We start from the raw sequence: 23,440 nt of genomic DNA on the forward strand, positions 1-23,440 counted from the left end.
ATTCGCATGATGCTCCTACAAGCTTGTCAGAATGGGATACGCCTCTCCTCTGCCAGAGGAGGCTCGTACCCAGCACTGCTCCTGTGACTGCAGTTGTTGTTCAAGTTATTGGCCACACAGTGGCGATGTTTAATAACATACTGTATTGTGTGCGGTTATCTCCTTTCCTTTTCCCGCCATGATTCATCTGGACGCAGATGATTCCAAATCTACCGGCCAATTTCCAACATGTAAGAATAGTTTATTTTAGACTAGGTTGTAGTTGTAGTAATTACATTTCTATGTTCAGGCCATGAGTCTACAATAGGCCCAGAGGATAAAGAACATGAAACAGGAGTCACAATTCGATGAAGGCATCCTGCATCCTACAGCGATGGATTTGATTTCAGGTATGAGTACAGTAGATAGGCCTGCCAGTAAGTTACTAGACTAATTGATGTCGATTTTCCTGAGAATGTCTACTTTCAATTCACTCAATCCAATTTAGGTCTACCTAAGGAATTCAATTGGGCTTCATACCTGCTTACATCAGTGCACCTGAATATGTGCCTGTTCTATTCCCTTCATAAAGATGACAGTCCAAATAAATAGCCTAAAATACAGTCAGCATCCATCCATGTCCATCAGCATCACTGTCCGTTATGTTCTGACAAGTCAAAAGGACACAGCTCTGTAATTGTGTAGATTAAATCTGTATTGGTTTTTATATGTTTTTTAAATAGATTTTGGACAGTAGGCCTATGCGCACTCCATTATCTCTAATTAGGCTACGCACTTGATATTTGCTATTTACGCACACTAGGCCCCACCTTGGGTTCCAATGCTCTAAAAAATGACATCACGTTTTTCTATTCCCACATCCAATCGAACAGCCCGGAGAATTCCTCCACTCAGTGCAAACCTAGTATAGACAGACAGCAGAGCGCATCAAGCAACAAGTACCCAAATCCGTCGCTGAAATAGTTACAATATTTCTTATTCTGTATTGAGAGACATGGAATACCAACTTTTGGGGAAATTTTGAATGGACACGCACTATATAATTATGATGTCCACCGCTTAGTTTTATTGCAGTTTTACAAAATGTTAAGTTTTGGGAGAAAGTTTTCTTTATTGGAGACGTGGACTAATAAATACCCAGAGAAGAAGATTGCTTTTTTTTTCAGCATCTTGGAATAATGATTTATGCTTTCTGGATCGATCGTTCATTGGGGATTTAAACAACAATAATCATTATATATATATATATATATATGTGTGTGTGTATATATATAATATATTTGTAGTTGTAATCAAGCCATGGAACTATTATTCGAAATTCTGTTTGTAACTACATTTGTCACATTGATTCCGGTAATTTAAACAGTTGTTTTTTTAATGTCCTTCACCATTATGTGTAGGAAGACTACTGCAATGTTGAGTTTATTTGATTTATTTACAGGTTAATGGTGAAGTAAAGCCAAATCCATCCAAGCATCCAGGTAAATCGAATTATACTTCATGTTAAATGTGGATTCCTTTACAGCTTGATGTTCTGTATTGTGTCTGAAATTAACCTACAGCATATGATGAGTATTATTGGTAATTTAGCTAAATATACATAATGTTGGGATGATGAATTATTGGTTATGGTTTACCATAAGTTAAACTTATGGTAATAGTGGTTTATTAAGCCATACAAAATGTGTTTATTGAATGAGATACCCAAACATCAACAATTGAGCTGTATCGTTTATCTTTTTAATCCTAAAAGACACACTGAGCAACGCCAGGAACATAACTAATTGAAATAGCATGATTAGGGAGAAGTCCCATCTGGAGCGTTGTTCACCCATGAACTCTCCATCCAGGCCTGCAGGTCTTGGCCACGGCCTCACACTATTGGCCGCTGGATTCGGTGGACAGGATCCATGGACTGTGGGACCAGATTGGAAACAGACCAGGTCATGTTAATGGAAGTGATATAAGTATGTGCATAGTCCTATACTTAGGAATAGAATACCCAGTCTTGTATGTTCTTTGTCTGCATGGTCTACAGCTGTTATTCACTCCTACTTTCAATTCACCTTTTTGTCCGTCTTGCAGCCACCAACTCCTTGCTTTAAAAGGTGCAGCTGTGTGCAGTGCTCAAATTTGATTACAGTCAAATTTGCAAAAACAAATGAACAAAGTAGAGAGTAAAGACAAGAAGTCTGAAGGCTACCTTACACCCCTGTTAATCCTATGTAATGTAATGTACATCAAAGCACTTTGGTGTTACAATAAACTAAATGGGATAAGAAGCTTAACCTTCACCCCCAGGTATATTTGATGCAGACTTTCCAGATTAATGTTAAGACTATTAAATGAACTGTCTTGTTTGCTAAACTGATTTCCAAAAACCTTACTGTATTATTTTAACTATGGAAGCACCAATAACATTCCTAAATGGGACAATAATTGTGAAGCATCAGGTCTAGAATGGTTTTGGAATATTTCTGTTATGAACTTGAGTGAAGACCCAAACGCGGTTTTAACAGAAAACAGAGTTCTTTAATAAAAACAGGAATGGCATAAATCCTCTTCCAACGTAGTCAATGGAACAAAAGAACGTAGTATAATGCAGGTTGCACCTGCCATGCATGCAGACTCCGACAGGACAGGACAAGGTGGAAGCAAACGAGACGACAGCTTGCTTCTGGCATCAAAAAACACAAACAAGAATCAGACACTGAAAGTAGCAGGAACAGAGAAAGAAATAGAGACCTAATCAGAGGGGGAAGAGAGAACAGGTGGGGAAAGAGAGAATGAGCTAGTTAGGGCAGATGTAGAACAGCTGAGGAATGAGAGACAGAGAAGGTAACCTAAAAAGACCAGCAGAGAGAGAGAATGAAGAGAAAGGACAGGAACAGACATAACAAGACATGACAGTACCCCCCCACTCACCGAGCGCCTCCTGGCGCACTCGAGGAGGAAACCTGGCGGCAACGGAGGAAATCATCGATCAGCGAACGGTCCAGCACGTCCCGAGAGGGAACCCAACTCCTCTCCTCAGGACCGTACCCCTCCCAATCCACTAGGTACTGATGACCACGGCCCCGAGGGCGCATGTCCAAAATCTTACGAACCCTGTAGATGGGTGCGCCCTCGACAAGGATGGGGGGGGAGGGACGAGCGGGGGCGCGAAGAACGGGCTTAACACAGGAGACATGGAAGACCGGGTGAACGCGACGAAGATAGCGCGGGAGAAGAAGTCGCACTGCGACAGGATTAATGACCTGGGAAATACGGAACGGACCAATGAACCGCGGGGCCAACTTGCGAGAAGCTGTCTTAAGGGGAAGGTTCTGAGTGGAGAGCCATACTCTCTGACCGCAACAATATCTAGGACTCTTGGTCCTACGCTTATTAGCGGCCCTCACAGTCTGCGCCCTATTACGGCAAAGTGCCGACCTGACCCCCTTCCAGGTGCGCTCGCAACGCTGGACAAAAGCCTGAGCGGAGGGGACGCAGGACTCGGCGAGCTGAGATGAGAACAGCGGAGGCTGGTACCCGAGGCTACACTGAAAAGGGGATAGACCGGTAGCAGACGAGGGAAGCGAGTTGTGGGCGTACTCTGCCCAGGGGAGCTGTTCTGACCAAGACGCAGGGTTACGAAAAGAAAGACTGCGTAAAATGCGACCAACAGTCTGATTGGCCCGTTCGGCTTGACCGTTAGACTGGGGATGAAAGCCGGACGAGAGACTGACGGAAGCCCCAATCAAACGGCAAAACTCCCTCCAAAATTGAGACGTGAACTGCGGGCCTCTGTCGGAAACGACGTCAGACGGAAGGCCATGAATTCGGAAAACATTCTCGATAATGATCTGAGCCGTCTCCTTAGCAGAAGGGAGCTTATCGAGAGGAATGAAATGAGCCGCCTTAGAGAATCTATCGACAACCGTAAGAATAACTGTCTTCCCCGCTGATGAAGGCAGTCCGGTGATAAAATCTAAAGCGATGTGAGACCACGGTCGAGAGGGAATGGGAAGCGGTCTGAGACGGCCGGCAGGAGGAGAGTTCCCAGATTTAGTCTGCGCGCAGACCGAACAAGCGGCGACAAATCGACGCGCGTCACGTTCCCGAGTGGGCCACCAGAAACGCTGGCGAATGGAAGCGAGCGTACCCCGAAGGCCGGGGTGGCCGGCTAACTTGGCAGAGTGGGCCCACTGAAGAACGGCCGGACGAGTAGGAACGGGAACGAACAGAAGGTTCCTAGGACAAGCTCGCGGCGACGGAGTGTGAGCGAGTGCTTGCTTTACCTGCCTCTCAATTCCCCAGACAGTCAACCCGACAACACGCCCTTCAGGGAGAATCCCATCGGGGTCGGTGGAGACCTCAGAAGAACTGAAGAGACGAGATAAAGCATCAGGTTTGGTGTTTTTGAGCCCGGACGATAAGAAATAACAAACTCGAAACGAGCGAAAAACAGAGCCCAACGAGCCTGACGCGCATTAAGTCGTTTGGCTGAACGGATGTACTCAAGGTTCCTATGGTCAGTCCAAACGACAAAAGGAACGGTCGCCCCTCCAACCACTGTCGCCATTCGCCTAGGGCTAAGCGGATGGCGAGCAGTTCGCGATTACCAACATCATAGTTACGTTCTGACGGCGATAAGCGATGAGAGAAAAACGCGCAAGGATGGACCTTGCCGTCAGAGAGAGAGCGCTGAGAAAGAATGGCTCCCACGCCCACCTCTGACGCGTCAACCTCAACAACAAACTGTCTAGAGATGTCAGGTGTAACAAGAATAGGTGCGGATGTAAAACGATTCTTAAGAAGATCAAAAGCTCCCTGGGCGGAAACGGACCACTTAAAGCACGTCTTAACAGAAGTAAGGGCTGTGAGAGGAGCTGCCACCTGACCGAAATTACGGATGAAACGACGGTAGAAATTAGCGAAGCCCAGAAAGCGCTGCAGCTCGACGCGTGACTTAGGAACGGGCCAATCAATGACAGCCTGGACCTTAGCGGGATCCATCTTAATGCCCTCAGCGGAAATAACGGAACCGAGAAAAGGGACAGAGGCGGCATGAAAAGTGCACTTCTCAGCCTTCACATAAAGACAGTTCTCCAAAAGGCGCTGGAGGACGCGTCGCACGTGCTGAACATGAATCGAGAGAGACGGTGAAAAAATCAGGATATCATCCATGTAAACGAAAACAAAAATGTTCAGCATGTCTCTCAGGACGTCGTTAACTAGTGCCTGAAAGACAGCTGGAGCGTTAACGAGGCCGAAAGGAAGAACCCGGTATTCAAAGTGCCCTAACGGAGTGTTAAACGCCGTCTTCCACTCGTCCCCCTCCCTGATGCGCACGAGATGGTAGGCGTTACGAAGGTCCAATTTGGTGAAAAACCTGGCTCCCTGCAGGATCTCGAAGGCTGAAGACATAAGAGGAAGCGGATAACGATTCTTAACTGTTATGTCATTCAGCCCTCGATAATCCACGCATGGGCGCAGGGACCCGTCCTTCTTCTGAACAAAAAGAACCCCGCGCCGGCGGGGGAGGAGGAGGAGACTATGGTACCGGCGTCGAGCGAAACCGACAAATAATCCTCGAGAGCCTTACGTTCGGGAGCCGACAGAGAGTATAATCTACCCCGGGGGAGTAGTTCCCGGAAGGAGATCAATACTACAGTCATACGACCGGTGTGGAGGGAGAGAAGTGGCCTTGGAACGACTGAACACCGTGCGCAGATCGTGATACTCCTCCGGCACCCCTGTCAAATCGCCAGGCTCCTCCTGTGAAGAAGAGACAGAGGAAACAGGAGGGATAGCAGACATTAAACAGGTTACATGACAAGAAACATTCCAGGATAGGATAGTATTACTAGACCAATTAATAGAAGGGTTATGGCGCACTAGCCAGGGATGACCCAAAACAACAGGTGTAAAAGGTGAACGAAAAATTAAAAAGAAATGGTTTCGCTATGATTACCAGAGACAGTGAGGGTTAAAGGCAGCGTCTCACGCTGAATCTTGGGGAGAGAACTACCATCTAAAGCGAACAAGGCCCTGGGCTCCCTAACTGTCTGAGAGGAATGTCATGTTCCCGAGCCCAGGTCTCGTCCATAAAACAGCCCTCCGCCCCAGAGTCTATCAAGGCACTGCAGGAAGCAGATGAACCGGGCCAGCGGAGATGGACCGGAAAGGTAGTGCGTGATCCAGAAGGAGAGGCCTGAGTAGTTGCGCTCACCAGTAGCCCTCCTCTTACTGATGAGCTCTGGCCTTTTACTGGACATGAGGTGACAAAATGACCAGCGGAGCCGCAGTAGAGACAGAGGCGATTGGTGATTCTCCGTTCCCTCTCCTTGGCCGAGATGCGAATACCCCCAGCTGCATAGGCTCAGCATCCGAGCCGGCGGGGGAGGGTGGCAGTGATGCGGCAGGTGGCAGTGATGTGGAGAGGGGAGCAACGGAGAACGTGAGCTCCTTTCCACGAGCTCGGCGACGAAGATCAAACCGTCGCTCTATGCGAATAGCGAGAGCTATTAAGGAGTCCAGACTGGAAGGAACCTCCCGGGAGAGGATCTCATCCTTAACCTCGACGTGGAGACCCTCCAGAAAACGAGCGAGCAAAGCCGGCTCGTTCCAGTCACTAGAGGCAGCGAGAGTGCGAAACTCAATAGAATAATCCGTTATGGATCTATTCCCCTGACATAGGGAAGACAGGGCCCTGGAAGCCTCCTCGCCAAAAACAGAACGGTCAAAAACCCGTATCATCTCCTCCTTAAAGTCCTGATACTGGTTAATACACTCAGCCCTCGCCTCCCAGACTGCCGTGCCCCACTCACGCGCCCGTCCGGTAAGGAGAGAAATGACGTAGGCGATGCGGGCTGCGCTCCTGGAGTAAGTGTTGGGCTGGAGAGAGAACACCACATCACACTGAGTGAGGAATGAGCGGCACTCAGTGGGCTCCCCAGAGTAACACGGCGGGTTGTTGATCCTGGGCTCCGGAGACTCGGAAACCCTGGAAGTGGGCGGTGGATCGAGGTGGAGTTGGTGAACCCGTCTTGTGAGGTCGGAGACTTGGACGGCCAGGGTCTCAACGGCATGTTGAGCAGCAGACAATTCCTCCTCGTGTCTGCCTAGCATCGCTCCCTGGATCTCGACGGCGGAGTGAAAAGGGTCCGGAGCCGCTGGGTCCATTCGTGGTCTGATTCTTCTGTTATGAACTTGAGTGAAGACCCAAACGCGGTTTTAACAGAAAACAGAGTTCTTTAATAAAAACAGGAATGGCATAAATCCTCTTCCAACGTAGTCAATGGAACAAAAGAACGTAGTATAATGCAGGTTGCACCTGCCATGCATGCAGACTCCGACAGGACAGGACAAGGTGGAAGCAAACGAGACGACAGCTTGCTTCTGGCATCAAAAAACACAAACAAGAATCAGACACTGAAAGTAGCAGGAACAGAGAAAGAAATAGAGACCTAATCAGAGGGGGAAGAGAGAACAGGTGGGGAAAGAGAGAATGAGCTAGTTAGGGCAGATGTAGAACAGCTGAGGAATGAGAGACAGAGAAGGTAACCTAAAAAGACCAGCAGAGAGAGAGAATGAAGAGAAAGGACAGGAACAGACATAACAAGACATGACAATTTCCACACAAAATGTGCTTTCATCCTAAAAGAAAAGGGGAAATGATTGATCTGTTCCTCCTTGAGCCCAACATCACACTTCATCTCATCCCTGCTCACGCAGCACATCCCTCACAATGCCTAGTGTCTGCGTTTGACTCTCACTGGTCTGGTGTGTCCTCTGGTTGTTTTGTGTTATTCATGTGTATGTATGTGAATCACCTTTTTCTCCCTTGTCTGTTTGTTTTCTATGTTTCATCCAGCTCTCCAAATCCACAAGCACACTGTGCTCCCTTCCTCCCATAACTCTTCCTCTGTGTATACCAATGACTCTGCCTACACTAACATTTCTGCAACAGTAGGTGAGGAAAATCACTGCTCACTGAAATTAATTTGTGTGTGTAGTCAGTCACCCTGTTCTGTTGGTGTTACTGTAGTGCTATCTATCATGTTAAGGTTATTCAGTGGTCATTGTTCTGTACATTGTGTACCAGCCCAATAGTTGCCATGAGTGTGCCACACACTGCTAGTGTGTGTGTGTGTGTGTGTGTGTGTGTGTGTGTGTGTGTGTGTGTGTGTGTGTGTGTGTGTGTGTGTGTGTGTGTGTGTGTGTGTGTGTGTGTGTGTGTGTGTGTGTGTGTGTGTGTGTGTGTGTGTGTGTAAGATGGTGTGTGTAGTCAGGGAGAGACAGTTGTTTTCTTCACTGGAAAAAGAGCAGAGACTGCAGTGTGTAAATCGTGATTAGACAAGCATTGAGTATGGAGGTTATCAGATCTGTTTCTAGAGTGCTGCAAAGTTGAGCTTGACTTTTGAACCTCAATACATCAGGACAATTTCATTTTGTCTGATAACATGATTTAAGGCAGGAGAACATCAAAGATAAATCTTTGGGTCGTAGCTGGCTACCATTCATAAATGGTCGATCATTATGCAGTGGAAACACCCAACATTTGGTGCAGTACAGAGAATCTGTTCATAAATCAATGATACTGGTTTGCCTAATTGTTTGCCTATAAAAAGCCTACTTCAGAGACAAATCTACCTCTTTTCTCATCAGGCAAAATAATGTTGTTATTTCATCCTCCTGTAGACATAGTTGAAGGGATGGTCAACAAGGGGATCTATCTGAATGGAGATAATGGCGGCACCTTTCTCCACTTTGGGAACTACCAGAACTCCTGCATTAGTGACCCCACTCTGTGTGGTCCTGAGGGTGAGTTCTGCCTCCCTCGATCTCATCTCCACAACATTCTACACAGTAGATGTGTAATATTTTCACAAATCATAAGTAACTATCTAATGGGGTAACTCACAAAAATTCTAATTTATGTCATTTAATGTAGATCTAAATGTATTATAATTAGCATGACTTGTGGTCTGAAACAATTTCCCCTATTTTTAAATCTTTAATAAATCTATGTTCGTGTTTTTCAGGGATTACATTTTCCTTCTTTTGGAAGAACCAGGAGGCAGAGTCCCGTTTTGCAATAGCCTCTGGAGGGAAAGTCATCTCCAATGGCTTCTCTGTCTATGCCAATGCCTACGCTGGATACGTAGAGTTCTACACACGAGGCAACTCGAAGAGGTGGAGGGCTAACATCAATATACCAGGTATTTAAAGGGATACTTTGGGATTTTGGCAAAGAGGCCCTTTATCTACTTCCACAGAGTCAGATGAACTCATGGATTCCATTTTTATGTCTGCGTGCAGTTGTTAGCTTGCTTTAGCACCTCCAGTCATCACGCTAATGCTAGCAGATACCCATAGACTTCCAGCCATTGCGCTAACGCTTGTTAGCATTGGCTCACGAAACTACCTCCAACTACCTTCATACTGGACACAGAAACATAAAAATGGTATCCACAAATTCATCTGACTCTGGGTAAGGAGATAAACGGCTTCACTGCCAAAATCCCAAAGTATCCCATTCAAAAATAGAAAACCATTAAGGTGGATAAGTTGATCAAATTCATTATGATACTAAACAATAATTGAAACCTTTTTTATATAAACCTCCTGGCCTCCGATGTGGGTGGTGGGAGGAAAAATGAAAAAATATATATATTTTGGGGGATTTACATATTCTTATATGAATGCATGAGGAATGTATTGTGATTTTCAATAATGTTTTCATTTTTAACCATAAATGTAAATGTTTTGGTTGATTGTATGTAGATGGAACTACAATCATCAGCAGATACTGTTGGTCCCGGAGAGAGTTTATGGTTTCAATAATGGACTCAATTAATTCTTTATCTAAAACTATAAATGTGTTACTTTTTACTGGCAAGCCTGTTTCCATATTGTTGTGTAACTACAGTAAATACTGAACAGCATTCTAAATACTGCATATGTACACTATATATACAAAAGTATGTCGACACCCGTTCAAATGAGTGGATTCGGCTGTTTCAGCCACACCCGTTGCTGACAGGTGTATAAAATCGAGCACACAGCCATGCAATCTTTATAGACAAACATTGGCAGTAGAATGGCCTTACTGAGTGACTTTAAATGTGGCACCGTCATAGGATGCCACCTTTCCAACAAGTCAGATCGTCAAATTTCTGCCCTGCTAGAGCTGCCCCGGTCAAGTGTAAATGCTGTTATTGTGAAGTAGAAACGTCTAGGAACAACAATGGCTCAGCCACCAAAAGGTAGGCCACACAAGCTCACAGAAGGGGACCATCGAGTGCTGAAGCGTGTAGTGCGTAAAGTTGTCTGTCCTCGGTTGCACTCACCACTGAGTTCAAAACTGCCTCTGGATGCAACGTCAGCACAATAACTGTTCTTCGGGAGCTTCATAAAATGGGGTTCCATGACCGAGCAGCGGCACACAAGTCTAAGATCACCATGTGCAATGCCAAGCGTCGGCTGGAGTGGTGTAAAGCTCTCCGTCATTGGACTCTGGAGCAGTGGAAACGCGTTCCCTGGAGGGATGAATCACACTTCACCACACTTCACCATTTGTTACGTTACAGCCTTGTTCTATAATAGATTCATTCATTTTTTTCCCCTCATCAATTTACACACAATACACCATAATGCCAAAGCAAAAACAGGTTTTTAGACATTTTTGTAAATACCACATTTACATAAGTATTCAGACCCTTTACTCAGTAATTTATTGAAGCACTTTGGCAGCGATTACAGACTCAAGTCTTCTTGGGTATGACGCTATAAGCTTGGCACACCTGTATTTGGCAAATTTCTAACAGTCTTCTCTGCGGATCTTCTCAAGCTCTGTCAGGTTGGATGGGGAGCGTTGGGCCACTCAAGCACATTCAGAGACTTGTCCCAAAGCCACTTCTGCTTTGTCTTGGCTGTGTGCTTAGGGTCGTTGTCCTGTTGGAAGGTAAACCTTCACCCCAGTCTGAGGTCCTGAGCGCTCTGGAGCAGGTTTTCAAGGATCTCTCTGTACTTTGCTCCGTTCATATTTCCCTTGTCTCCCAGTCCCTGCCGCTGAAAAACATCCCCACAGCATGATGTTGCCACAAGCCTGCTTCGACGTAGGGATGGTGCCAGGTTTCTTCCAGACGTGACGCTTAGCATTCATGCCAAATAGTTCAATCTTGGTTTCATCAGACCAGAGAATCTTATTTCTCATGGTCTGAGAGTCCGTTAGGTGCCTTTTGGCAAACTCCAAGCGGGCTGTCATGTGCCTTTTACGGAGCAGTGGCTTCCGTCTGGCCACTCTACCATAAAGGCCTGATTAGTGGAGTGCTGCAGAGGTGGTTGTCCTTCTGGTAGTTTCTAGGAAGAGTCTTGGTGGTTCCAAACTTCTGACATTTAAGAATGATGGAGGCCATTGTGTTCTTTGGGACCTTCAATGCTGCAGACATTTTTTGATACCCTTCCCCAGATCTGTGCCTCAACATAATCCTGTCTCGGAGCTCTACAGACAATTCTTTTCACCTCCTGGCTGTTATTGTTTTTGCTCTGACATGCACTGTGGGACCTTATATAGACAGGTGTGTGCCTTTCCAAATAATGTCCAATCGATTGAATTTACCACAGGTGGACTACAATCAAGCTGTAGAAACATCTCAAGGATGATCAATGGAAACAGGATGCACCTGAGCTCAATTTCAAATCTCATAGCAAAGGGTCTGAATACTTATGTAAATAAAGTATTTCTGCTTTTCATTTTTAATACATTTGCAAACATTTCTAAAAATTCTGCTTTTGCTTTGTCATTATGGGGTATTGTGTGTAGATTGATAACGAAAATGTGTTATTTAATCCATTTTAGAATAAGGCTGTAAGGTAACAAAATGTGGAAAAAGGCAAGGGGTCTGAATACTTTCCAAATGCACTGTTTTTCAAACTCACAGGTCCAAGTAGACTCTAAATTAAGTAATTGAAATAACATAAACATTCTACATGGGCAAAACTCTTTCTCCATCCCTTACAATCTCAGATATGCTATTTATGGAGGAAAACATATCATGTCGCTCTGTGCACTGCAGGTTCTTTGAATAAGAAAGAAACATTCTCGTTCACATTCTCAAATGTCCTCCGTCGTCTTGTTTTTGTTACAATTAATTAAGGTTATGAACATGAGGCGTCAGGACTTCATGTGTACTTTTGATTTATTTGATTATTACTTACAGGATATCAAACATCTGGTTCTTATATTTTGACATGATGATATGTCACCATTTCACCATGCAGTTGTTTATCCTTAGGCTCATAACAGATCTATGACTGAACCAGCTCTTATGAGACCTGTACCAGTACCAGGAGACATGACTGGTTCAGTAGACCCTGTCACAATGTGTCCCAGCCTAACCTGCGACAGAAACATTTCTAGCTAAAATAGCGGGAGAGATTAAAAGGAAAGGGAGATTGTAAGTGTGAATGGGGAAGTTGTTGGTTTGTGTTTAAGCCAATCCCAACAGTATAGCTGTGTTTTAACACTCTGAACCAGCCTCTTCTGGTGGAAGTGTTCACACTGAATATATTGGATTCTCTTTATTGTCCGTTTACCTCAGAAGAACTGAAGATGTTATTTTGTCTTTGGAGAAGTCTATCGGAAACGTTTGAAGGAATAGAATGGAGATGCTGACTGAATGGTTGGAGTGGAACATGGGGACATATTGGGTGGATATAGTGGAAAAGCACAATTGAAATTTGTGTGAGTAGATAAATACTTTAGGTGAAGGGAAGGTGAAGTCCTGATTGATGATTTCTCCACTCTCTTCCCTTTCAGGGCCCTTCTGGACCCACATTCTGTTCACTTGGACCCTGACGGACGGTCTCAACATCTACATCAACGGGACGTTCAACACCAGCGACCCCACTGGCAACGTGTCCATGAACTATGGGGACCCTTACCCTGACCTGGTCATTGGGACAGGAAATGAGCAGTCCTATGGACACTACGTGACAGGAGCCTTTGATGAGTTTGTCATCTGGGAGAGGGCCCTGTCACCAGAGGAGATCCTCATGTACTACAAAGCTGCCACAGGTAATGTCAGATGTCACCGTCAGTCTGGAATGAACCCACTCATAATGACCTTTTTCATTGCTGCTTTGATTTATCTTGTGTGGTCTAGAATGATTCTGAAACTCAAAAGAAATGGACAATGTCCTCTGTATGGTCCAAGAAATGTTATTCAGAGCATGGTGAAATGTGTATAAGATAGTCAAAATGGATGAATCACTTGTCATGCTTATGAAAAATAGGAATAATTTGGGTCTGGACACCCATTCCCTGAGTTTTTGTCTAATGACTAGACCCCATTGTGAAGGACTCAGGTGGTCATGTTGCATGAAGGCGTAGCCTTAATTTTCTCCGACATAACAGACATGAACAAGAAGGTTGTTATGGTTATGGAAAGTGTTTTAATATGTTATACCTGTAGATAATGAATGGGACTAAAGAAGAGCAGACTGTTGGAAGGGACGTTCCTAATGTAAAACCATATATGGTCATTTATTGTTGCTAAGTACACTAATTGGTGTGTTATTTACAGACAGCATGATGTCATGACTTCCTTCTAACATCTCTTTGGCTTGTACAGTACCTCAGTGATGTATCTGGCGGTTGATTATCTAAAGAGCAGGTACAATAGCACAGCACTTCTTTTCATCTATCCCCGGCTGGGGGAAGGTCCACCATCATCAGACATGTACCAAGGAATCAGGAATCTTTGTGGCCTGAACAATTCCAGCACTTCTCGAAGCGTTCTATTTGGCATCTAGCTAGTGTTGCTTTTGATGACCAGTGGAAGAACACTGCTAATGGGACTCTTGTATTACTCCAACTAGGTGATACTTTGGCTTACCCGACCACAACAAGCGTTCCTAAAGAAGTCTCCTCTACGATGCAAACACTGGTGAGTTCTCAACTTCTCAACACAATGGGGTCTAGTCATTAGCGTTTTTCTACATCTGCAATAACATCTGCTAAACATGTGACCAGTACGATTTGACTTGATTTGAAATTTGGTGATTTATACAGATTGACGTCTTACCATGGGAAAGTGGATATTTCAAACCGTTTTCAGGGTTTTACTACTAGAACAGACACACAGCAGCCTCGCAGGAAATTAGGTAGAAGGCTGACGGTTGAACCGCAATAAACACAAACAATTCATTTATTATGGAACTGTTTTCTTCCCTTTAAGACTGAGGAATTGGAAAGGGGGATATTGAGAACACAAGTGAATAGACCTCTCCTGTCTATTAAATGGCAGTTGTGGGCGTAGAGTGAAGAAAGTAGAGACAGCTGTTCAACACAGCACAAAATGGGTCCCTGTAGGGCATGACGCTGGAAAAAGACCAGCAGTCTTTTACAGCAGACTTCTATGCAGAAAGAGTTCTTACTAAAGGTAATGGTCACCATAATGTGTTCCTGTGTATATTGGTCCCATTTTGGTCTTTGGAGAGTTTCTGTGGAGAGTAATGCCTGGTGTTTTGTTCCCTCAGGGAGTCGCATATGTGTCCTATTCTATCATCAACAAGCTGAGTGAGGAGATCCACAGCTCTCAGGACCCTGTGCCCATGTTTGGCTTCCTGGAGTCTCTGCCATTCAGCCTGCCCAACAAGACCATCCCCCACGACACTGCCAACAACTTAACACAGGTACAGGAACACAAGGATATATACATGCGAGTGCGCACGAAGGCACACACACGAACACACACACTAAAGTAGGATGTAATAGTTTGTTTCAGATCACAGACATGATGTGTTGTTGTGTCCCGCCCAGGCTTTTCTGAAGAGTGTGGAGGAGGTGTTGTCTTCTGAAGTGGCCAGGGAAGATGAGGTAAGTACGTTTCAAGTTTTTAATGTCACGTGCACAAGTACAGTGAAATGCCTTTCTTGCTAGCTCTAAACCCACTAATCAATATCAATGTAGTACTAAACATAACACACGGTAGAACAAGAACACATTAGAAATAAAAAATATGAAATATATCGAGTTCATGATATCTCTGTGAAGTCACTGTGTGGGTTTACAGCAAACTAGCTATATGATAGTGAACTGTGAATATGATCACATTCGTTCAGGCTCAAGTTCAGCGCCCTCACACGTGAGATTACAGGAATGCTTGTTTTCATGTGAGCAAGCTGAACCAGACCTTCTTAGTGCATGGAAACTTTGGACTTGGACATGGAGAGCACCATCAAAAGGAAGTCAGATGGAATTTACAGTAATACAGTGAATATCAGCCCAGCTGATAAGACTCTTAACACATGCTACTACTTGGTTTTATGGTCTATCAGGGACAGTTTACCAACTCTCAAAATACAGTAGATACAGTAAGTTGCCAGTGTGTCTCTATGAGTGTGAATGTTGTTATTGGACCGTTTGGAGCAGGAGTCCACCCCAGTGGTCAGTGGGCTGATTGAGACAGTGGACAACGTGATGGTCCAGATGGTGTCCAGCCTGGAGTCCAGCCCCAGCCCCCGATCTCTCATCTCACTGGGAGGAAAGTCCTTTGTAGCAGGTCAGTACCGTGATGACGCAATTCTCTCCTGACTGTACTGTATGACTCACAGACTGTGGTGTTAAGTTAGGGTTGAGAGTTACTGTACTAAGAAGGAAGTTCTAAGAAGGAAGTTCAAGGAGAGTTTTGAGCTAACTGGCTACATACAGTATGTTTCCCTCAGAAGATAGAGATCTGACCAAGCTTAGATAACCATGGTCCTTTCCATGCAACTAATTTCCCTCTGGTAGGGGTTAGTTTGGCACAATATTTTGTTTTCCTGTGGACAAGCCTGCGTTGTCTCTCTCCCAGGGGCTCAGTCAAATCTTTGATCCGCCCATGAATCATCACCACCAGCAGATAACACTGTGCTTTTGGCTCCTTGTCAGAACCCTTCCAGGCCTGGTGTTGGAGTTAGTTAACCACTCACAGTGCTCCCTCTCTCTCTGTTTCCAACCCCCGACCCCAATAGATTACTCTCTGATGAAGATTCCACAGAACTACAATCTTCCCCATTACCGCTTCCCCATGCAAGGAAAGAACTACATCTCAGTGCCCGGCGAGGCGTTCACCATGCAGTGTGAGTGTCCTACATCCCATTTCACTCTATGTTCTAAAAACATACAATACATTGAAATACTCACTCTCTCACAGCAATTCGTATGTTGTGTGTGTATTACACTGCTCGAATGTAGCATATGCTCATCTTTCTTTTGAGTCTGGCTCTTACTCCTCCTCAGCACATAGCTTCATTGTCTTGAATGCGAATAAATACTGGCCATTGTTTCTGCACTCTGTTTCTGCTAAGACACATTTGCCTAACCAGTAAGGTCTTGCTATTGGGCAGAGGTTTATTATGATGATAGGTTTAAAGACCTTTAACATAGCAATGGTAGTGTGTGAGAGAGCCACCATGAAACTGCTTGTGAGACTTTAAAGTGCAGGATTACAGCTACAGTACTGTATGACTTCTATGCAGAGAGGCAATATACCACAGACAGAGAGAGGGATATGTTTCATCCACTTTACTCTCCATTCAAAAGAAGCCCCTCCACTCACAGTGAACTCATTGATTTACTTAGCCCATTCTTAGCGGCGCTGTGAATGCTGGTTTGGCAGAAATTATGGCAGTATTAAAACTGTGTTTGTTAGACTTGCGTTAGGGTCAGATCCATTTGGCTCCACCTGGCCCCCAAACACACTGCGTTGCTACACTAACTTTTAAATAAACCATTTTAATAATCTGTTAAAACCTCATTATCAGAAATTGAATATAAATGTTACTGCTGGCAATTTAGCTCCTAGAGTGAGTTAATGTAGCGTTGTGTGTCCTGACACATGGCATACTGTATTAAAGGCACCAAGTGGCGCTTTTATAAGCCAATTAAGCGCAGAGAAAGTGTTACAGATTTTTAAAAATTCTCTTGGACTGAGATACTTCCAAGTATTCATAAAATGATGCAGATTATGCCTTTTTCTATTATTTTCTTTCTTCCTTAGAAAAGCTTTATAGGCAAACTGGCCACCAACTGATCCCTACAAAGGTCTGGTAGGGGGCATTACAGTCATTACATTCAAAGTTCATTAGATTCAAAACCTTGACTTGTGATATGAATTCAGATTATTTCATAGACAATGTATTTTCAACACCAGTGTTTATTTTCTTACTCATTGAGGTAGATTTGATTTCATGAAAGCGGTACTTTCACCGTCAAGCGTTTCAGATCCCTCTCTAGTAGTTACCATGTTGTAGATTGCCTATGTGGTGGTGAGAGTGTACAAGAGTTGGGCACAGGCCTCCTGCTGTACTGTTTCAGTCATGGCACTGTGACTTGCATAATTTCCCAACACACACGTGGTCCGTGGTCCCCCTCCATATCACCTGTGTGTGAGCATACAGCTCTCCAATTAGTCAGGGAGTGCCAACTTGAGGCAGCGAGGCTGCTTAATTAAGTTCCCCTCACTGTGAGCATTTTAGCAACTCCTCATCACATTCTCAACCCTGCTATGAGTCTGTTTCACCTTTGACCACTCTCTCCCTCCCTCCCTCCCTCTCTCTCTCTCTCTCTCTCTCTCCCCCCCCTCCCCCTCCCTCCCTCCCTCCCTCCCTCCCTCCCTCCCTCCCTCCCTCCCTCCCTCCCTCTTTCCACCTCAGCCCAAACCACAATCGTGGGTCTTTTCTACCACAACATGCACAACTACTACAGAGAGATCAGCCCACTCAGGACCAGGTAAGGGGGATGGGAGGACACATAAAAAGCCCTGATCATACCAAACAGAAATGCTCTCTATGTAGGAATTATGATTCACTTAAATGTGTGATATAAAGTTATCCTGACCAAACACAGTACAGTAGACAGCACTGTTTAAAGTAAGTTTAGAGCCTGCAGAAAGTAACATAATATTCTCATTTACAAGCATTCAGAAGAGGCTTGAGGTTGTCAAAGCATCTCTTTGGGGACCAATCAGAAAAGTACGCAATAAACTAAATAGTTTACTTTGCACGCCTTGCAATTAAGAATTACAGTCATTGAGAAGAAGTGATCTCAGAGGATCTAAGGGATGTTATGGCGATAAGTGCTCTGAGCATCAGCCAGGATCACTTCCTGTGTGTCCGCTGTGGTCCCCTGGCGGAGTGGCGTCCCTGTTTCCTGTTGTCCTGTTGTAACAGATCATGCCTGGGGCCATTCCTTATCAGCCTCCCACCAGGCAATCTCTCATCTGACCACTTAACCTCCACTGGCTGATACATCCTGCCGTTAACTTCATACAGGAACTTGGCCACACACTTCTTTTCCCAATAATAGGGGAAGCATATTACGATAATCCTGTGAAATAAATATTTTACTTGAATTTGATTAAAGTAATTTGGTGGTCTAAGCGTAAACAATCTTGTTTGATTAACATGTAGTTACTGGCAGACATCATCAATAGCATAATTGCGTCTAGAAATACAGCTTATTATGCTCAAGGAGTTGGACTGACTGTTGTGGCCCTCAGTACAGCAAATAGTTTTGACTGCCTCTGCAGAAATCCAGAATCTACAACAGCGTTTACACCATTTACACAGGCAGCCCAATTCTGATATTTTGCCCAATTATTGGCAAAAGATCTGATCTAATTGGTCGAACGACCAATGAATGGCAAAAGATTACAACAGTGCAAACTGTAAACGCAGCCTAAAAGTACCATGTGTAAGTGATACGGCACTTAGGATCAATCAGCTTCTGCTACAATATACTTTCTTCTAAACGAGTTTCTCAGTAAAACTGGATGACAATAATAAACACCCATGTTTACAAAGTAGAAAAGCAGTTTATTCAGGAAATTCCATTTGGTGTAAGTATGCCACCATTTTAGAAGGCATAACTTATTTACTTCACATTTGATGATTGGGTTAGTTCCCAATGGTTGTGTTTCACTCCCCAGTGGGTGAGAATGTCCGTCTGTATAATGATACGGGGGTGTTGCCTCTACAACCTACCGTCACTTACCTGTTGACCTCAAAAAGCTCCTGACGTAATGCTGTGTTTTCACTGTGATTGATGACATGACAGGTGTTTCAGAGTCCCACTCTCCTGCTACTGTTCTGAGCCCTCTGTGACACTACTGTGTACATAAAACACCTCTCATTGGTGTTAGTGACAAACCATCTCTCTCAGGATCAACGAGGCAGCTGATTTCAAAGACCATAAGATCCAGGTGGCTAGTTTCCTCATCTCACTGAAGGTGGAGCCATCACCTGCCCTGTCCGTCAACCTGTCTGGGGCTCCGCTCATCAAGATCGTCCTCACACACATCCTGGTAAGAGTACATACCAACACACACCGCCCAGGAGTGTATTGAATTACCAAGCTATGACGATGGATTACCATTTTACTGGCCATAAGAAACCATCTCTGTTATGAGTGAGGGACTTGAAAAATTGTGCTGGAAAACTGTTTAGCAATGGTTCTTCAGAAATGGGCATCACAGTTGCTGGTTGCGGGACTGTTACCTTATCGGAAGAAGGGTGTGATTTTGGCTAAGGAGTATCCCCTTTTGTATATTGTTTCTTTTTTTTAGGGGGGGGGGGCTCAGTAGGGGACAGTCACTCAATTAGTCCATGTCAGCTATCTTTTTTTTGATTGGTAAGTTAGTCTAGCCTGCTATCTAACCTAGTAATCATGGTCAAATTACCAACCGGGGTCCCCCATTGATTTTGTTAGTCACTCTTTTTGTGGCCCCCACCCCCATCAAAGTTCCCATCTCTGATCTATATCATTCCAAAGGCACTCAAAAATAACCCCCCCCTGTTTTCCCTCACAGTATGTGAAAAGAACTGTTTCTTGTGAAGCTCAGTACTCACAAAGACAAAGGACATTTATTGTTGTTTCCATTAGACCTCTTCATTTTCCTGAATAAAGCATGATTCTTCCCAAAAGAAAAGTGATTATCAACATTTGAACTGTAAGCTTTGTGCACTTTGAAAGAAACAAACATTTGAGTTTATGAACAACATATTTTTTGCCTTTCTGCTTTGTGGCAGGGATTTAGTGGAGAAAGTGTTGCCAGCTGCTTTAGACCTCTCCCATGGCATTTGAAACCCATAATGAAAGTTAACTTAGAAAACGTGTATGGCAATTGTTAGTCCTACTGTAAATGCAGAAATGCAATGGAGAGCTCGAAAGTCCATCCATAGAGTGATCTTAAATCACCCACTTCAAGTCAAACACTTTTCCATAAACACTCAATAGTTGGAGGAGGGCAAAATGAACTCCACAAGATATCATCCAATAGTAATTTTATCCAATAATTTTTTACCAAAAATAAGATGGGATATTTTTCCATCAGCTAACATAAGTAGCCCCAGTCCATTTTACTTGTAGAGAATGTGCTTCTCCTGCCATGTGAGCTGCTCAGTTGAAAATATTCACTTGCTATTAAAGTGAATCACCATCAAAGGTATTTTTTTCCTTCCGTCTCTCTTAAGAGCACAAATTAAAACCATGCGGCTTTGTGAAACCATGGCAATGGGCTTTGTTTGCCTCCATTTTCCCATGGAAATAAATGTTTATGCTGCAATGATCTGACCGGGTTCCTGTGACATGATTTTAGCAGACACCACAAGAGAGGGGAGAGTCTCCTGTATTATGAAGTGCTGGAGATGCATTTCAGTGCTCTTTCATCTTGATTCAAGGTGTTTCTATTTACACTCACTTACACTGCCTTACCGCTTGTTGTTATGGTGACAAGATAAAGTAGTGATCAAGCAATAGTTTTCACAGAAATGAACATTGGTCATGTGACGGGAATAGTTTGGACCTCAACTCCAGTGACACCAAATATTTTATGACAAATTACCGTACAGTATGTGATTTTGGTTTTTGACTTGGGAACTCCCAAGTGCCAACACCTAACGTAAGACAATAGCTGAGACTTATGTTTGGAAGTTGCATACCTCACACATCACTTTTTGGCTGTAACCTTAACCAGAAAAAAACGTACATATGCTATTACTGGTCTGTTGTGAGCCGGAGGATAGATTCAGGCCAAAAGTGACTGACTATTTTGGGAATTTTTATGTCTCTGCGAGCTGGTGGATACTTATCACCCTCTGAACTAGGAAAGAGGGAGAACTGCTCACCCACTATGTGGAAGACCTTTCCCGTCATTGTTCACTCCGCTTTTTACTGCCTGTCCCAAGTCCACTCCCTAATGACTTCCCGTGGCGTGCCTCCATTGCTCAGGGGTAGCTTAATGATTTGTGATGGACCCTTCTGTTTTCCCAACGCTTTTAGCCAGCAAGAGAAGAGAGAGAGACATCTAGTCACTTTATTAAAGTCTGAGCAGGGTAATCAGCAGCAGCATAGTCCTGTCAGCTCCACCATATTTCACCATCCTGGTCATGGTGCCATGGTAACAACAGCTCCTGTGTATTAGTAATACTGTAGTACAGGGATCATCAACTAGATTCAGCCGCGGGCAGATTTTTGGTCATTTGTAAACTGAAAATTGACTGCAAGAAGTCCAAACAGGTATAATATTTGACTAAAACATCATCATTTCAAACCTTGCTTACATTTGTATACGATCACGTCTCTTTGTAGTGCTTTGTGTAGGCAAGTGGTTTGCTGATGTCAGTGTGGTGAACAGAGTGCCTCATGGTGGCAGTGGGGTTATGGTATGGGTAGGCATAAGCTACAGGCGACAAACAGATTTTTATCGATGTAAATTTGAATGCTCAGAGATACCGTGACGAGATCCTGAGATCCTGAGGCCCATCGTTGTGCCATTCATCCTCCACCATCACCTCATGTTTCAAATCAAAACAAACGTTATTTGTAACATGCGCCAAATACAACAAGTGTAGACCTTACCGTGAAACGCTTACTTACAAGCCCTTAACCAACAGTGCAGTTCAAGAAGAGTTAAGAAAATATTTACCAAATAAACCAAAAAAGAATAAAAAGGAGCACAATAAAACAACAATAACAAGGCTATATACAGGGGGTACCGGTACCGAGTCAATGTGCGGGGGTGCAGGTTAGTCGAGGTCATTTGTACATGTAGGTAGGGGTGAAGTGACTATGCATAGATAATAAACAGCGAGTAGCAGCAGTGTGCAAAACAAATGGAGGGGAAGGAGGAGTGTCATTGTAAATAGTCCGATGGTCATTTGATTAATTGTTCATGGGTCTTATGGCTTGGGGATAGAAGCTGTTAAGGAGCCTTTTGGTCCTATACAGCTTGTCGTGTGGTAGAAGAGAGAACAGTCTATGACTGGGTGACTGGAGTCTCTGACAATTTTATGGGCTTTCCTCTGACCCCGCCTATTATATAGGTCCTGGATGGCAGGAAGCTTGGCCCCAGTAATGTACTGGGCCATGGGCCATACGCACTACCCTCTGTAGCGCCTTACGGTCAGATGCCGAGCAGTTGCCATACCAGTCGGTGATGCAAACGGTCAGGATGCTCTCGAGGGTGCAGCTCTAAAAGTCTTTGAGGATCTGGGGACCCATGCCAAATCTTTTCAGTCTCCTGAGGGGGGACAGGATATGTTGTGCCCTCTTCACAACTGTCTTGGTGTGTTTGGACCATGATAGTTAATTGGTGATGTGGACACCAAGGAACTTGAAACTCTCGACCCGCTCCATTACAGCCCCATCGATATTAATGGGGGCCTGTTTGGCCCGCCTTATCTTGAGTTCCACGATCAGCTCCTTTGTCTTTCTCACATTGACGGTGTGGTTGTTGCCCTGGCACCACACTGCCAGTTCTCTGACTTCCTCCCTATAGGCTTTCTCATCGTTGTCGGTGATCAGGCCTACCACTTTTGTGTTGTCAGCAAACTTAATGATGGTCTTCGAGTCGTGTTTGGCCACGCAGTCATGGATGAAAAGGGAGTACAGGAGGGGACTAAGTACACACCCCTAAGGGTCCCCAGTGTTGAGTATCAGCGTGGCAGACTTGTTGTTGCCTACACTTACCACCTGGGGGTGGCCCGTCAGGAAGTCCAGGATCCAGTTGCAGAGGGTGGTGTTTAGTCCCAGGTTCCTTAGCTTAGTGATGAGCTTTGAGGGCACTATGGTGTTGAACGCTGAGCTGTAGTCAATGAACAGCATTCTCACATGTTCCTTTTGTCCAGGTGAGAAAGGGCAGTGTGGAGTGCGATTGAGATTGCGTCATCTGTGGATCTGTTGGGGTGATATGCGAATTGGAGTGGGTCTAGGGTGTCCGGGAGGATGCTGTTGATGTGCCATGACCAGCCTTTCAAAGCACTTCATGGCTACCGACGTGGGTGCTACGGGCGGTAAAACATTTAGGCAGGTTACCTTCGCTTCCTTGGGCACAGGGACTATGGTGGTCTGCTTGAAACATGTAGGTTTTACAGACTTGGTCAGGGAGAGGTTGAAAATGTCAGTGAA

At 44.6% G+C, this 23,440-nt stretch overlaps 1 protein-coding gene across 4 annotated transcripts in view; it reads left to right on the top strand.

Moving 5' to 3' along the window:
• Positions 1–878: 878 nt before the first annotated feature.
• The window catches only part of LOC135514176 (adhesion G-protein coupled receptor D1-like), a 48,149-nt gene continuing 25,587 nt past the window's right edge, over positions 879–23,440 (top strand). The window contains exons 1-14 of one of the 4 annotated variants that reach the window (XM_064937430.1): positions 879–1,353; positions 1,442–1,481; positions 1,851–1,967; positions 7,859–7,957; positions 8,686–8,808; positions 9,030–9,206; positions 12,809–13,066; positions 13,870–13,937; positions 14,530–14,685; positions 14,813–14,869; positions 15,425–15,554; positions 16,006–16,113; positions 17,689–17,764; positions 19,196–19,337. In XM_064937430.1, the coding sequence (XP_064793502.1) occupies positions 1,300–1,353; positions 1,442–1,481; positions 1,851–1,967; positions 7,859–7,957; positions 8,686–8,808; positions 9,030–9,206; positions 12,809–13,066; positions 13,870–13,937; positions 14,530–14,685; positions 14,813–14,869; positions 15,425–15,554; positions 16,006–16,113; positions 17,689–17,764; positions 19,196–19,337 (1,605 nt within the window). In that variant the 5' untranslated portion in view covers positions 879–1,299. Of the gene's footprint in view, positions 1,354–1,441; positions 1,482–1,802; positions 1,968–7,858; positions 7,958–8,685; positions 8,809–9,029; positions 9,207–12,808; positions 13,067–13,869; positions 13,938–14,529; positions 14,686–14,812; positions 14,870–15,424; positions 15,555–16,005; positions 16,114–17,688; positions 17,765–19,195; positions 19,338–23,440 lie in introns of those variants that run through there. The other 3 variants (XM_064937431.1, XM_064937433.1, XM_064937434.1) reach the window with 3 other exon arrangements.

This window comes from Oncorhynchus masou, chromosome 25 (assembly GCF_036934945.1).
Source record: "Oncorhynchus masou masou isolate Uvic2021 chromosome 25, UVic_Omas_1.1, whole genome shotgun sequence".
Classification (NCBI taxonomy): domain Eukaryota; kingdom Metazoa; phylum Chordata; class Actinopteri; order Salmoniformes; family Salmonidae; genus Oncorhynchus; species Oncorhynchus masou.